This window comes from Carlito syrichta, unplaced genomic scaffold (genome assembly GCF_000164805.1).
Source record: "Carlito syrichta isolate Samal-C Ts95f unplaced genomic scaffold, Tarsius_syrichta-2.0.1 Scaffold305650, whole genome shotgun sequence".
Lineage (NCBI taxonomy): Eukaryota > Metazoa > Chordata > Mammalia > Primates > Tarsiidae > Carlito > Carlito syrichta.
The window spans coordinates 77591-91440 of record NW_007249746.1 but is presented as its reverse complement, the minus strand read 5'-3'; the positions used below and the strand labels follow the sequence as shown (position 1 = coordinate 91440).

General features: G+C 42.3%; 1 protein-coding gene across 4 annotated transcripts in view; it reads right to left on the bottom strand.

Moving 5' to 3' along the window:
* KLHL32 (kelch like family member 32) overlaps window positions 1-13850 on the bottom strand; it is a 112632-nt gene that overhangs the window by 75086 nt on the left and 23696 nt on the right. For 3 of the 4 annotated variants that reach the window (XM_021714457.1, XM_008062068.1, XM_021714455.1), the window contains one exon: window positions 9870-9968. Coding sequence is in view for 2 of the 4 variants with exons in the window: in XM_008062068.1 (XP_008060259.1) it covers window positions 9870-9968 (99 nt within the window). In the remaining 2 variants the exon portion in view is untranslated. Of the gene's footprint in view, window positions 1-9869; window positions 9969-13850 lie in introns of those variants that run through there. The other variant, XM_021714456.1, reaches the window with a different exon arrangement.

Genomic DNA, 13850 nt, shown 5'->3' with positions numbered 1-13850 from the left:
AAGTGATGGTTTATTTAATTATTTGTAAATTTTTAAAGCCAATACCAGCATTTCTACAAAAATCAAAGAGAAGTGGCTGAGAGAAAAAAAAACTTTTACGGGAAGGCGATTATTCCTTCAAAATTTCAAGAACAGACTTTCCAATGTGTTGTTGATTTGAAATAGGTAGAAAAGTTGCTGAAATTTCCATAAATGAGGGAATACAGGGGTAAGGAGCTTGGGTAGGAGGATAACAGTGGATTTTTTTTTTTTTTTTTTGAATCAGAGTCTCATTCTGTCACCCAAACTGGAGTGTAGTAGCACACTCACAACCACTCCAGTGTCACCCTGCTGGGCTCTGGCAATCCTTCTGCCTCAACCTTCCAAGTAGCCAGAACTACAGGCATGCGCCACCACACCCTGCTAATTTTTGATTTATTGTAGAGACAAGGTCTCACCAAGTTGCTGGGGCTGGTCTCAAACCTGCGGGCTCAGGAAATCCACTCACTTTGGCCTCCCAAAGTGCTGGGATTACAGGCTGAGTCACTGAGCCTGGCCAACTGTGGAATTAATAGAGAATTTCTATTAATGTGAAGCATGGCATTACATCATATTGGCTCTGGTTTCTAGGGCACCCACTGGTATACGATATTGTGTTGCAGGATACTATACATGCACAGTCTTTCTGAATCCCTCAACATCCCCAAGAGAGAAATTGTCTGCAGGATACCATATCTGTATTTCACAGATTAGGCATGGAGGGCAAGGTTGAGTAATTTGCCTAAGGTCCTACAACTTGGGGACATAAACTTACATGATGGGGAAACAGGTAAGTCAACACAAACACTATGGTGTGAACAGCCTCCTGAAAGATTACTATATCCTCAACACCTATTATAAGACAATTAAGTACAAACTGAATAGGTTAATATATATTAGAAAGTTCTTTCACAATTTCAGTATTTAAAATGAACTTCTATTAATAAATTATTACAAATGAAAATCAATGTATGATACTCACTGTCTAGGAGGTTTTTTAAAATAAATATTGCATATGACTTGCCTAATACAAATCTGTAAAATATTCACACACACACACACACACACACACACACACACACACACACACACAGAGAGAGAGAAAGATTGCCCATTATTAAAGAGGAGAGAGATCTAACTTCTACTGGGTGGAGGAGAAGATAACACGTGAGCCAAATACTTGAAGGTTAAGTGGGAATTCAGAGGGTGACAAAGTGAGAGAAAAATAATCCACAGAAAAGGAGGTTTCATACAAGGAGGCTTAGAGACAGAGAAATGTGTGGGGTTCACAGTGATTGTGACATAGCAAATGGGTAGCACATTGTTTACAAAAACAAAAAATGGCTAAAGAGATAGGAAGTTTCATAATAAAGACCCTGTGTGCCAAATTAAAAGGAGTGAGATGTTCCCTGTAGACTATGGTGAATCACTGAATAATGAATGATTTTGTGCAGAAGTATGACATGATCAGGTTGTGATTTAAAAAAATCAATCAAACAGAATTTTTCATGGGTTAAGAAAAAAACTTTTCAAAATCAATCAAATAGAATTTTGGAGGAGATACTGAAGAGGGCAAGAGGGAAGGAAGGTTCATTGGTTAGCAGGAAGTTACTGTAGTTCACAAAATAAGCAATAAGGATCTAAATTAAGACAGGAGTAGTAGAAAGAGAAAGAGAGAGATTGAAAACGTGACGGGGGGAGAGTTGAAAGGTCTTGGTGTCAGTCCACAGGGCACAAGGAGATGGGACTCCAGGATGACTCCTGGTTTTCTGGCTTGGGTCCACACCCAGAAAGGTCACAGGCTTCAGGAAAGCCAAGAGGAAAGACCGACCCAGTAGCTGACTTGGAGACAACACAAGCTGTTTGGAGGGTACAATAAGAATAGGGCACATTATGAAGACAAGAAAGAGAAAGGACAGGACTGGAAAACTAGTCGGCAACCAGAAAACGGGAAATGAGCTTGGATTTTACAAGAAGAAATTGTTTTGTGGGTCAGAGAAATACGTTAGATTCTACAGTATTGATTAGCATTAGACGAGGGGCAGGGAGTCCAGTGAAATTGTGTCAGGGAAGTTCCGACCTGAATGACATCAATTACAATGAAAGAAAAAAAGAAAGCAACATATTTGAGAACTATTTAAAAGGGCAAAGTCACTAGAATTTAACAGGATTCATGAGGTCATGGAAGAGAGTAAGACTATGCCAATGCTTCTGGTTTGGGTGACTACAAGGATAATGCTATCTTAACAAAGACAGGGAAGGGGAGAGGTGTGTGAGATTGGGGAAAGATGAATTTGAGATGCATGTAGGATATCAGCTGAGACTGAACACACACGACTGGAGCCCGGGAGAGGGGGCTGGGGTGGCAGCCCTCTGCAGATGCATGAAAGGAGTTAGTGGAACAAGAAGATCTCACAAAGGAACTGAAAAGGAGTGGCGGGAGGGAGCCCTGAGAAAAACAGGTGTGAAGAGAATGGAGCCAGCAGTGTCAAAACATGTGGAGGCATCACATTAAGTTATCACAATGGGCCTGGCGTGGTGGCTCATGCCTGTAATCCCAGTATTTTGGGAGGCTGAGGAGAGAGGATTGCTTGAGTCCAGGAGTTCGAGACCAGCATGAACAACACAGCAAGACCTCATTTCCACACATACACACACACAAACACACACACACACACACACACACACACACACACACACACACACACACACACACACACACACAGTATTATGGTATGTGCCTATAGTCCCAGTTATTTGGGAGGCTGGGAAGGATCACCTGAGCCCAGAAGGTCGAGACTGCAGTGAGCTGTGACTGTGCCACTGTACTCCAGCCTGGCAGGCAGTGTGAGACCACAACTCAAAAAAAAAAGTAAAAAAAGTAAAAAAAAGGATACCACACAGGCCTGTTGCATTGGGCAACTAGGAAGCTTTGGTAACCTTCGTCAGGACAGTTATTAGAGTCATGAAGCAGAAGACAGGTTCAGTTGGGCCGAAGAACGAATCGGAAGCAAGGTAGTACAGACACTGGGCAGGATGGTGGTAAAGGGAGGAAGAGTATGCCGGAATGGGAGAGGAAGAAGAGTTTTCCCTACTTTATTGGTCCTATTTATAAACTCAGAGGAAGGTGCCAGGAAGTAGGAGAGACTCGGGCCACGGGAAACACAGGAGGTAACGGATGGACCGAGGAGCAGAAAGGTGGATTAGACTCAGAGGAGAGAGCAGACATTTTACCATGGTAGAAATATTTACAGAGGGAGGGTGGGTGAGCGGGGAGAAGGTATATCTCCAACGAAATGTGGATTTTCTTTTAACATCCCCCACTTCCAAGTATTAACAGTGGAATTAGGGGAGATTGATGTTTGTTTGTTTCGTGTATTGATTCTGAACTCTAGTATTAATAAGACATTGGAGACATTTTACTTTTAAGAAGAAAAATACGCTGAAAGTGATTTTAAAATTGACCAGTTGACAATAGCTAGCTTAGAATTGAAATTATTATTAGAAAAATATTTCAAGATACTCTTTCCCCTCTTTAAAAACTAACAAAGAAGATATAGTCAACCCTAGATTATCCACATAACAAATTAAAATGCCAAAATGACTTCCCTGGCCAGCAAGCATGCCTCTGGGCTGTCATCTACTGACATCTTTAGTGTGAGCTTGGGGAATAAAAACCAACATAATAGCATATGAAAAAATTAATTGGGACCCTAAAATGGCTACTAAAGACCTTATGATGCATTTCAGAGCCAAATATGAATGATATTTGGCAAATATGACATTCTGGATTACTGATGCCAGATAGCAAATACACTTGATTAGAACAAATAATCACTAGTTGGCTATGATTTAATAGATTTGATACATTTCCACCCTTCTTGATCATTTTCACTGATTAAATATAATCCTAAAGATTAAGCCATTGGAATATATTTTTCAGACTTAGTACTTCAACTTTCTCCAGACACAAGAGTATCAGCTCTAGTGAACTATGGAACAGCACTGAGTTCATGTATTTGATTATGGGTACATTAAATATATATGTTGTTACAATCATTTGTCTTCTCTAATGTGGAAAAAAAAATGGCTCTGTGTTGGAGAAAAATGAGCATGAATTATAACTTCTTTCCAACCTTGAGAATAAATTATTCTATTCAGAACACTCACTATATATGATATATTTAGGCAATACTGTTAATTTAATAATTAAAATTATAATAATACATTGTTTAGAAGAGATAACCTACTATAAGTCATTGTAGTAGTCCTTAGTTAAAAAATGATAATCCATTATAATACTATAAAACAGGTAAGCACCTCAGTGTCAAGTTTCATCCCTATAGAAAGTATTTTCAACTTAAAGAAACATATTCAATAGGTAAAACTAATGACAAACTGGTACTGTATTTTTCCTATGATAGTATAAAATTTAAATATTTAAAAAGCTGAGAAAATTACTGAATGGAGATACTTTTCCCTTCTGTAATACATACTGAACTCCTACAATGTGAAAAGAGGGAGGGGATAAGATATAAAACTGGCATAAGGCGTGATTCCTGTTCTCAAGAGCCCTGCAATGTAGCTGGGGGAGGTAAGACATTTTCCAACCAAATTAAACCATGTGCAGAATGATTCAAAAGTAGCCCTTATATACCTTCAGCCCTGGTGAAGGCATTTCAAGAATCCAACGTTTCTCAAAGTTTAAAGCGTAAAAAACATTTTCATACTAAAATCGCCATTCGTGCCCCCCAAAAAGGAACAAAAGTTACCTAGAATGCTTCCTCGTCAGAGAGCATCATTCTTTAGACTGTTGTACCTTCAGCGAAGAGATAAAATACCCAATTCTCACGGTAGCCTGTCTAGTGTAAAACTGAATGAAGATGAGGGGTGCCAAATAAACATCAGTCACAGACCAGGAGATTCAGGCCAGGAGGCTGTTTCCCTCTCCTGTTCCCTCTATGTCCCTTCTTGGCTTCTGAATGATAAACAGTAAGAATCTGGGCTTTGCTTTCCTAGATGACCCCCATGTACACACTGTAAACAGAACAACACCTTCAATCTGGGGGAAGGATCTTTCATGCCTGTAAAGGCAGAAAACAAAACAAATGAAACAGACATGCTCCCCACCTTGTTTCCCGTATGGTGATAAAACGCTCTACCTATAGCCCTGGCATCTATTGCCTCTTACATCCAGCAGCACGTCTCCTCTTGCAGGTCACGTCTCTCACATAAAAGTGCTAAACTAATGCCGCTTAATGACAAATTAATGTCCATGAATAAAAAATACACCTCTAATAGCATAGAGTAATTTGCCATTACAATATCATCATTGGACATGCCCCTGGTTTAATACGATGTATTTAATTCATAACCTAATGAGTGATATATAAAAAGAGGGAGATGAACCCTGCAATTACATTTATGTGAGTCTGTCACCTTATTTGTAAAACCTTAGAGTCATTTACATTCAAATTAGAACAAATGAGTGATTTCACAAAGTGCGCTGATAAATGACCACAGCAGCTCAAGACGAAACTGTATTTCCTGTGAACACATTAACAGCTTCCTATTATTTGTTAAAAATTACAATGCATATTGCCCAGTGTGGTGTGAATAATGACTTTTTTACTGATTAGGTCAGAAGACTAATATGTAGCAAAATAAATAATTTTTCTTTTCATTTTTTTCTGATTTTTGCTTTAAATTAACTACTGAATTCTGATGGATTCACACTGCCATCTGCTGGCTAGGAGTAGATACCAGACCGAGTTTGATCAAAGGGAGCGTGTGTATACACTACTTTGGTGGTTTTGTTTGAAAGGTCTTGTGTGACAGTTTTTTTTTTTTTAATCAATGCATTTAAATTGCATATCATTAGAAAGGCTATGATACTTGGTGAACAGAAAGAACACTTATTAATCAAACAACAGGACATACTATTTGGGGAAGATGGTACAAAATGTACAAGCTTTTTTTTTTTTCCTTTGGGGGAGGGGGGCAGTAAGCTAACTACCAAAAAAAAAAAAAGACATTTTCCTCAAAGCACAAGACTGCAATGCATCGCTTTCAGGGAATGCAACACAAAGTTCAGTTGCCAAGACCCTTGATCTTATGGCATTGTGAGCGGGGGTGGGGTGGGTGAGTCATCATGTGTGGCAGAGGGGGAGAGAGAGAGAGACAGAAAGAGGCAGAGAGACAGGGAGAGAGAGACAGAACGAGACAGAGAGACAGAGACAGAGAGAGGAAGACAGAAAGAGAGACGGAGACAGAGAGAGAGAGAGACAGACAGACACAGACACAGACAATAGGAGCGAACATGTGTGTGATGTTTTCTGCACTCCTGCCCCTTGGTACAATCTAAAAAGGGTCTCTACCAACTAATCTTCTCCCCTGATGGCAAGTCCCAGTACGAAAAGTCTGCCTAAGGGTCCAGAACAAAACGGACTAGGAAAGGCACTATGGCTGGAGATGCGGCGGGGGAGGAACAGGCCCAGTCTTGGAACTGAGGTGAAGGGTCTTTGGAGGTGAAAAAATGCACCTGAATGATCACCAGGGTAGCTAGCTAGTGAAAGCTTCCAAACCCATCAACATCCTGGCTCTGAATTTAAGTTTCTCCGGCCATAAAAAGTAAACACCCACCTACCTGCCTTGAGGGATGACTTTGCAGAGTGGAAATGCGAGTGCTTGCAAAACCCTCAGCTTCGATCAGCCCTCGAGAGATGTGGGTTCCCTTCTCTGAGAAAGATAGTGATGCTCTGGGAACTATGATTTGGCATAGATTGAAGCTAGACACAAGCAGACAGCTCAGGAGAATATTATAACCCATAAGCAAGAATGGTGAGAGTCTCCAGAAAGGTCAGACACTCCTCCTACCCTATTAATTAGCACCACGTTCATTGCCCAGCTCTCTCCTTTTTGTACAAATGTGCTTTGAGAACCTGTGCAAAGGCCTCGCAGTCTGGGGGTCTAATTCAACAGCTGTCCTTATGGACACGGATGGGCTCTGCTCATGAGGTTAGAGGTCCCTGCCCTCAGCAGCCTGGCAGAGGAAAAGCCAGAGAAAGGAGCCCACACAGAGGCCTTAAGGTGTCCCTTTCACTTTCTGGAGGGCAGCAGCAACATTTGTGTGTTTAAAGGAGCGTCAGGCTGGGGAGGTTCAGGGAGCTTCTACCAAGGGTTCTCCTCAGATTCCTTTTGCAATGACAACAGGGCTTTATTAGAGCAGGGGTCTACCCCCTACTCCTCTGGCAGAGAAACCAAAGAAATAATGGCAAATTAGAAACAACAGAATAATACTAGACATCTTAGTACGGAGAATGGCTTGAAAAACTCTTAGTTGATGAAGGACCACTTGAAGATGAAGAATATATTTGCATTTATTGATGAGGCATACTTTCTATGTATATTTTAAGCGCTAGGAATTTTTCACTTTAACAAAAAATTATTTTATATGCTGAATAAAATGGCCTCATATGACATTAAAAGTCAAGGCCGGGCGCGGTGGCTCAAGCCTGTAATTCCAGCACTTTGGGAGGCCGAGATGAGAGGATTGCCTGAGCCCACAGGTTCGAGACCAGCCTGGGCAACATCACGAGACCTCATCTCCACAATAAATAAAAAAATTAGCCTTACATGGTAGCACACACCTGTAGTTCCAGCTACAAGGAAGGCTGAGGCAGAAGGATTGCCAGAGCCCAGGTCAATGCTGGGGTGGCCATGAGCGTGCCACTGCACTCCAGCCTGGGTGACGGAGTGAGACTCCAACTCAAAAAAAAAAAAAGTCAGTTGAGCAATATTGTAAAAATATGGCAAACAGGTATAGTCATAAGATTGTGTCAAAGTATAAAAGCAAACCAGCTCAGTCTGTGACTTTTATATTCTTAAGAGAGAAGTAGGTAAAAGATTGAAGTAATAAAGTTTTCTACATATACATGTTTTTGGAACTCATATAGTCAAAATTTCCTTCTACAAGTTTGGCACCTTGAATAATCACAGGTAGAAAGAAAATATAAAGTTACACAAGAAAATGAAATGAAAAAAATTGTAAAAAGACATTGAAGTTTCAACCACTGTTCAAGAAGCCTGAATAATAACGGTCTGCAAAATATATCTTTGTGCAAGTTCCACTTTCACCTCAGCAAAATAATGAAATGCAAGAGTTCAACTCCAAAGTACACAAGTCAGTTAGTGTCTCAACAAATTCATGTGATAGGCTAAGAGAAAATAACCATGAACTTTTGATGTTCATCTGGAATTCTCATTTATAGAAAACTATAGGTATAGGTATGCACACACATCTGTATATACACACCATTTGTAATATGCATCATGATAACTAACGCAATAACCAAACTTGTGTCAACATGCATCACTGATTATTATCTGCCAAGGAAAAAGTGAATCAGGTGATGATGGATAAGGTTCAAGTTGCAATATTTGATGTAGAAATGTCAAATAAAAGTAATTTCAATTTCACAAGTCAAACACACACTTTTGAAGTCTTATAACCTTTCTATGTGATTCCCATTTGCTACTGGCAGAAAGGGATTAAAAACAGCCTTCTTATCCACCTGACAATATTGAGGGGAAAAGAAAGGAAAATAAGATGAAAATAGTTAAACATTTACTGTTAGATTAAATGTGCTGAGATAATGATAAAAATTTCATATACTGTATTTGAATTGTTCCTTAGATGAACATGGCTGACATTCCTCACGTCGTCTGACCCCTGTGAAGCCCCGGTTCCTTTTTCCCAGGGTGGCTGGGGAGATTAAATAAGATGCTGTATGAGAAAGAGCTTTGCAAACTACCTAGTGGGTAACAGGAGTCAATAACAAGGGTATATTTAGAATTAGAGAAAATGATTAGAAAGGAGAATAAAGTAATTGGGCAGGAAAACAATTTTTTTCCTGCTCTCTCATATCATGTCATATGCACAAAGATAGTGGAATTAAATTGTGTGGATTTATTATGTATTCAAATCAATTTTCATGGTTGTTACAACGCTATGATAAATGCAAGTGAAAGTGACAGCAGTGGGAGAAATGGGAAGATTCTACAGTTGGCAATTCGTTTGTACATCTCTGTAAAGTCAAAGAGCTTTACAGCCAAGCTCTCTGCCTAAGATGCCCTGTGTCTTCCTCCCTAACAGAGTCTTCATCCAAGAACAAAAACCATCTCTGGAATCAGAAAGGCATGCCACTCATCAGCTGTATTGCCTCAGGCAAGTTGGTACATTTTGAATCTCTGCTTGTTCATCTATAAAAATGTGCAAAGTTGCTGTGAGGGTTGAACCCAAAACACCTGTGCGTATACAGCTGGTGCTTGGTGTGGGGGAGTATTCTCTCCCTTCCTGTCATGGAGTCTTTTCTGACCAGCAAGTCAGAGGAAGAATGAACAAATCATTCACCTCTTCTCCAGCATTTACTGCCTGGGAAATTCACGTGGTGATTAATGATATGTGACTTTGTGATTTATTTGCGACTGTTACTGAAATCTTCAGTGAGTATTCACATTTGTGGTTATTTCCGTAACAGACAACACGGTTTCAGACTGGGACCCTTTCTGTTGCATTCTCTCCAGGACCCCACGGTGAACCCTGTGTGGGTTGAGTTAATCTGCTTGCTGCCCAAGGGTAATGGGGACCAGGGGTGGACAGGAGGGTGGAAGAGTGGCAGCCATCCCCCTAGGAGCCCCTCAGCTTGTGTCCTGGAGAAATTCTACCACCACAGCCCATACCCTCCATGTGTTCATTTTACCTGTTACCCAGCTCTATCGGTGGAGGACAGCTTATGACTGCAGGGAAAAGGAAAGTGAAGTTAATATTAGCAGGATGCAAGCTCACATACCTGGATGAGATAATGGGAACATAAATTGAGAAGCTCCAACAGCTGTAGATGACTGCCAGCTGCTAGCACATCCTGGATCACGCCTGGCTCCAACAAAATCTGTTTTGAGTTTTAATGAAAAGAAAACTATCAGTTACGTTGAAAAATTAACATAGCACTGCTTGATATGTAAATATACCATGCTATATATGTTTTTAAAATTGCTGCTTTACATACTCTATCTGAATGAATAAGCTCCTTATTTTGGACATCAGTTCTTCTCTTTCTATTCTGATTAGTGAGCTGTGGCCCCCACTGCAGCAGCTGACTTTTCTCCTTGCTGCATGGGCCGGTATCATCCCTGCGTGTAAAGCGTTGCACTTAACCACTTATTTTTTTGTGGGAGGATATGAACATTTTCAGGGAACAATAGAACCCTCTTAAAATTCAGTTCATGATGTAATCTTACAAAATACAAAAGAACTGAGTTTTAGTCTTCCAAAGTATATTTCAGAATTTTGCTCTTTCGTAAATCACAGAAGGAGGTATTTTAGAAAAACAAGCCTATGTTTCTCCTAGTCCTGTGAGACCAGAGGTGGGTGTTATTTCATTTGACTTTTTTTTTTTTTAATCAGAGTTTAACTTTGAGCCCAGGCTGGTGTGCAGTGGCACAATCACAGCTCACAGTAGCTGACCTTCTGGGTTCAGGCGATCCTTTCACTTCAGCCTCCTGAGTAGCTGGGACTACTGTCGTGGTGCCATCATGCCCAACTAATTTTTTGATTTTTGTAGAAATGAGGTCTCACTATGTTGCCTAAGCTGGTCTCAAACTCCTGAACTCCAGCGATCCTCCCGCCTTGGCCTCCCAAAGTGCTGGAACCCAGGCGTGAACCACCACACTCGGCCTTCATTTGACTTCTAAGTCCTACCTACAACAATCAACTCCAACAACAAACTTCCACTTCCCACTTTTTCAGCCCAGATTCTCTTATGTTTTCTATTTAAAAGAAAGGATATACAAATAGCATTTCCAGAATACAAAAATATCACAGAGAAGTAGAATCTCCCAAGTATGGCGATGCTATCAATTCTTCACTTTTTTCAATGCAGTCTAAGTATCTGTCTTCTGCTGTCAGCTCTTGAGCGGCTAAACAGGGCTGGAGAAAGACACACCACCTTGCAGATAAAATTCACTCTCCAGGCATGACTGCCAGGCGCAAGGAGGCCTTCCGCGACACCCCTGCCATGCATTCTAGCCTCGTTCCCAGCCTGGTGCTTCCCAGAGTCTGGTCGCTGAACCAGCAGAATCAGCATCACCTGGGAACTTGTGAAACTGCAAACTCTTGGGCGCCTCTGCAGACCTCCAGAATCTGCAACTTTCAGGGTGAGGCAATGCGCGGGATAACAAGTGCAGTGGCAGGAGGTGGGCAAGGGGAGGAAGCACTGGCATGGAAGCGTGTCCGTCCACCCTTCCGCACTCCTAGTTCCCCAAGCTCTTTTTTCCTCAAGCCTCCGACTTCTCCTCTGCCTCCTTGTTTCACCCCAGGATCTTCCAAAGGCTTCCACCCCCAAATCTCCCAGCCCACCGCCTAGACCCGTGTCAGTGCACTCTGCCTCCCCCAACCCTGTCCTCCCTCAGTCTATTCCGTCCCCTCCTGCCCGCAGGCGTCCTGCATTCTCTGTTCTTTCTACTGGGTGGTAATTCCCACCAGCTTACAAATAATGCTGTTATGGCTCTTATCCTAGGACACAGACACGCCCTCCCTGACCCCCAAGCTCCTTTGCGTGCTCTCCATAACAGAACTCCTCAGGAAAGTTGTGTACACACGTGGCTGCCATTGCCCTACTCTCTTCTCTCTTGCACCCACCCTTGCCGAGCTTTGGCCCCGCTGCTCCACTCAGATGCTCTTGCCAAGGTCACCAGTGCCTTCCACATGTCCAAATCCCATGGCCGTGTCTCTGTAGGGCATCTTACTCAAGCCAGCAGCAGTTAGTAAAGCTGATCACGCTTCTTGGAAGGATTTCTCCCCTTGTCTCTGGGACAACACTGCTTCTTGGCTTTCTTCTACTTCACAGGCCCCTCCTTCCCTCCACCTCCTTCCCAGACTCTAAGCTTTGGGGAGACCCAGAGCTCAGCCCTTGGCCCTCTTTTCCTGTCCCCACTCACTCTGTGGATGGTCTCATGCAACCCCATGGCTTTTCAAACCATAGACAGCTGACCCTTGAACAACAGAGGTTTGAACTGCCTAGGCCTACTTAGATTTTTTTTGCCCCAACCAAACATGGGTTGAATAATACGGTATTTGCAGGATGCAGATATGTGGAAGGTGGCTCCCCCAGGCCCATTGGGTATGCAGGGATTTTGGTGAACATGGGAGTCATGGAACCAGTCCCCTGTGTATAATGAGGGACAACTGTATATGCTGATATTAGAATTTGTTTTTCCTGCTTCTTCCTCACCCCTGAACTCGAGACACATATCCAACTGTCTCTCAGCATGGCTACATGAATGCCTCAGGGGCAGCTCAAATGAACATCCCCCAGCAGGATACTCGATTCTTCCCACCCACCTCCAAACCTACTCCAATCCCAATCCTACCCTCTAAGGAAATAGACTTAATTGTAGCAGCCTCCCAAGTATTGCACTGCTTTCTCCTCTGCCCCCTCACCCTATCTGTTTTTAATATTATCAACCCAATTGGTCCTTTAAGAAACATAGATGAGGCCAGGTGTAGTGGCTCACCCCTGTAATCTTAACACTTTGGGAGGCTGCGGCAGGAGGACCACTTGAGGCCAGGAGTTTGAGATCAACCTGGGCAACACAGCAAGACTTCGTCTCCATAAAAAATTTAAAAATTAGTCAGGCGTTGTGCCTGTAGTCCCAGCTACTTGGGAGGCTGAGAAGGGAGGATTGCCTGAACCCAGGAGGTTGAGGCTGGGATGAGTTGTGATCATACCACTGCATAGGCGGCGACAGAGTGAGACTCTGACTAAATGAAAAAGAAAGGAAGGAAGGAAGGAAGGAAGGAAGGAAGGAAGGAAGGAAGGAAGGAAGGAAGGAAGGAAAAGAGAACTCATGTCACTGATTTTAAACTCTTCAATGGCTTTCTACCTCAACGAAGATAAAATCCAAAGTCTCACTGTTACTTAAAAATTCCTTGACTATGCTGAGCACCTTGGTGTTTACAGCGAATTGTTTTCTCTGACCAGATCACTCTTACTCTGGGTATCAGCACAGTCACTCCCTCTCATCCTTCAGACGTCTGCTCGGGTATCATCTTATCTGAGGCCTTCCCTGACCATCCTATGAAAAACAGTACCCCGTCGGGCTCGGTGGCTCAGCTTGTAATCCCGCGCCTTTGGGAGGCTGAGGTGAGTGGATTGCCTGAGCTCACGAATTCGAGACTCGCCTGGGCACAAGACCTCATCTCTACAATAAATCAAAAAATCAGCCGGGCGTGGTAGCGCATGCCTGTAATTCAAGCTACTTGAAGGCTGAGGCAGAAGGATCGTCGGAGCCCAGCAGGTCGAGGCTGCGGTGGCCGGGAGCAGCCACTGGGCGACAGAGTGAGACTCCAACTCAAAAAAAAAAGAAAAGAAAAACAGTACTCCACCATACCATACCCTCACTCCGAACTTTGCTTTCTTCGTCATCCTAGCACTTACCACCCTGTCGATTTGTTATTTGATTATTCTGTTCCTCTACTCACTAGGATATAAGCTCCAGCAGAGCAGAGACTTGGTTTATTTTGTATCCTCAGCACTTAGAACAATGAGCTGATGGTCAGTCTTGAGGAATTTATTTAACATACATGTTTCTTAAACAAATGACAAATGACATGAGGAAAAATATATATAATAAAAATAAAAAATAAATACAACAGCTGACAAACTACTTGATCTCTACACATATTTTATTTTATTTTTATTTATTTATCTATTTATTTTTGAGTTGGAGTCTCACTCTGTCGCCCAGACTGGAGTGCCGTGGCCGCTCCCGGC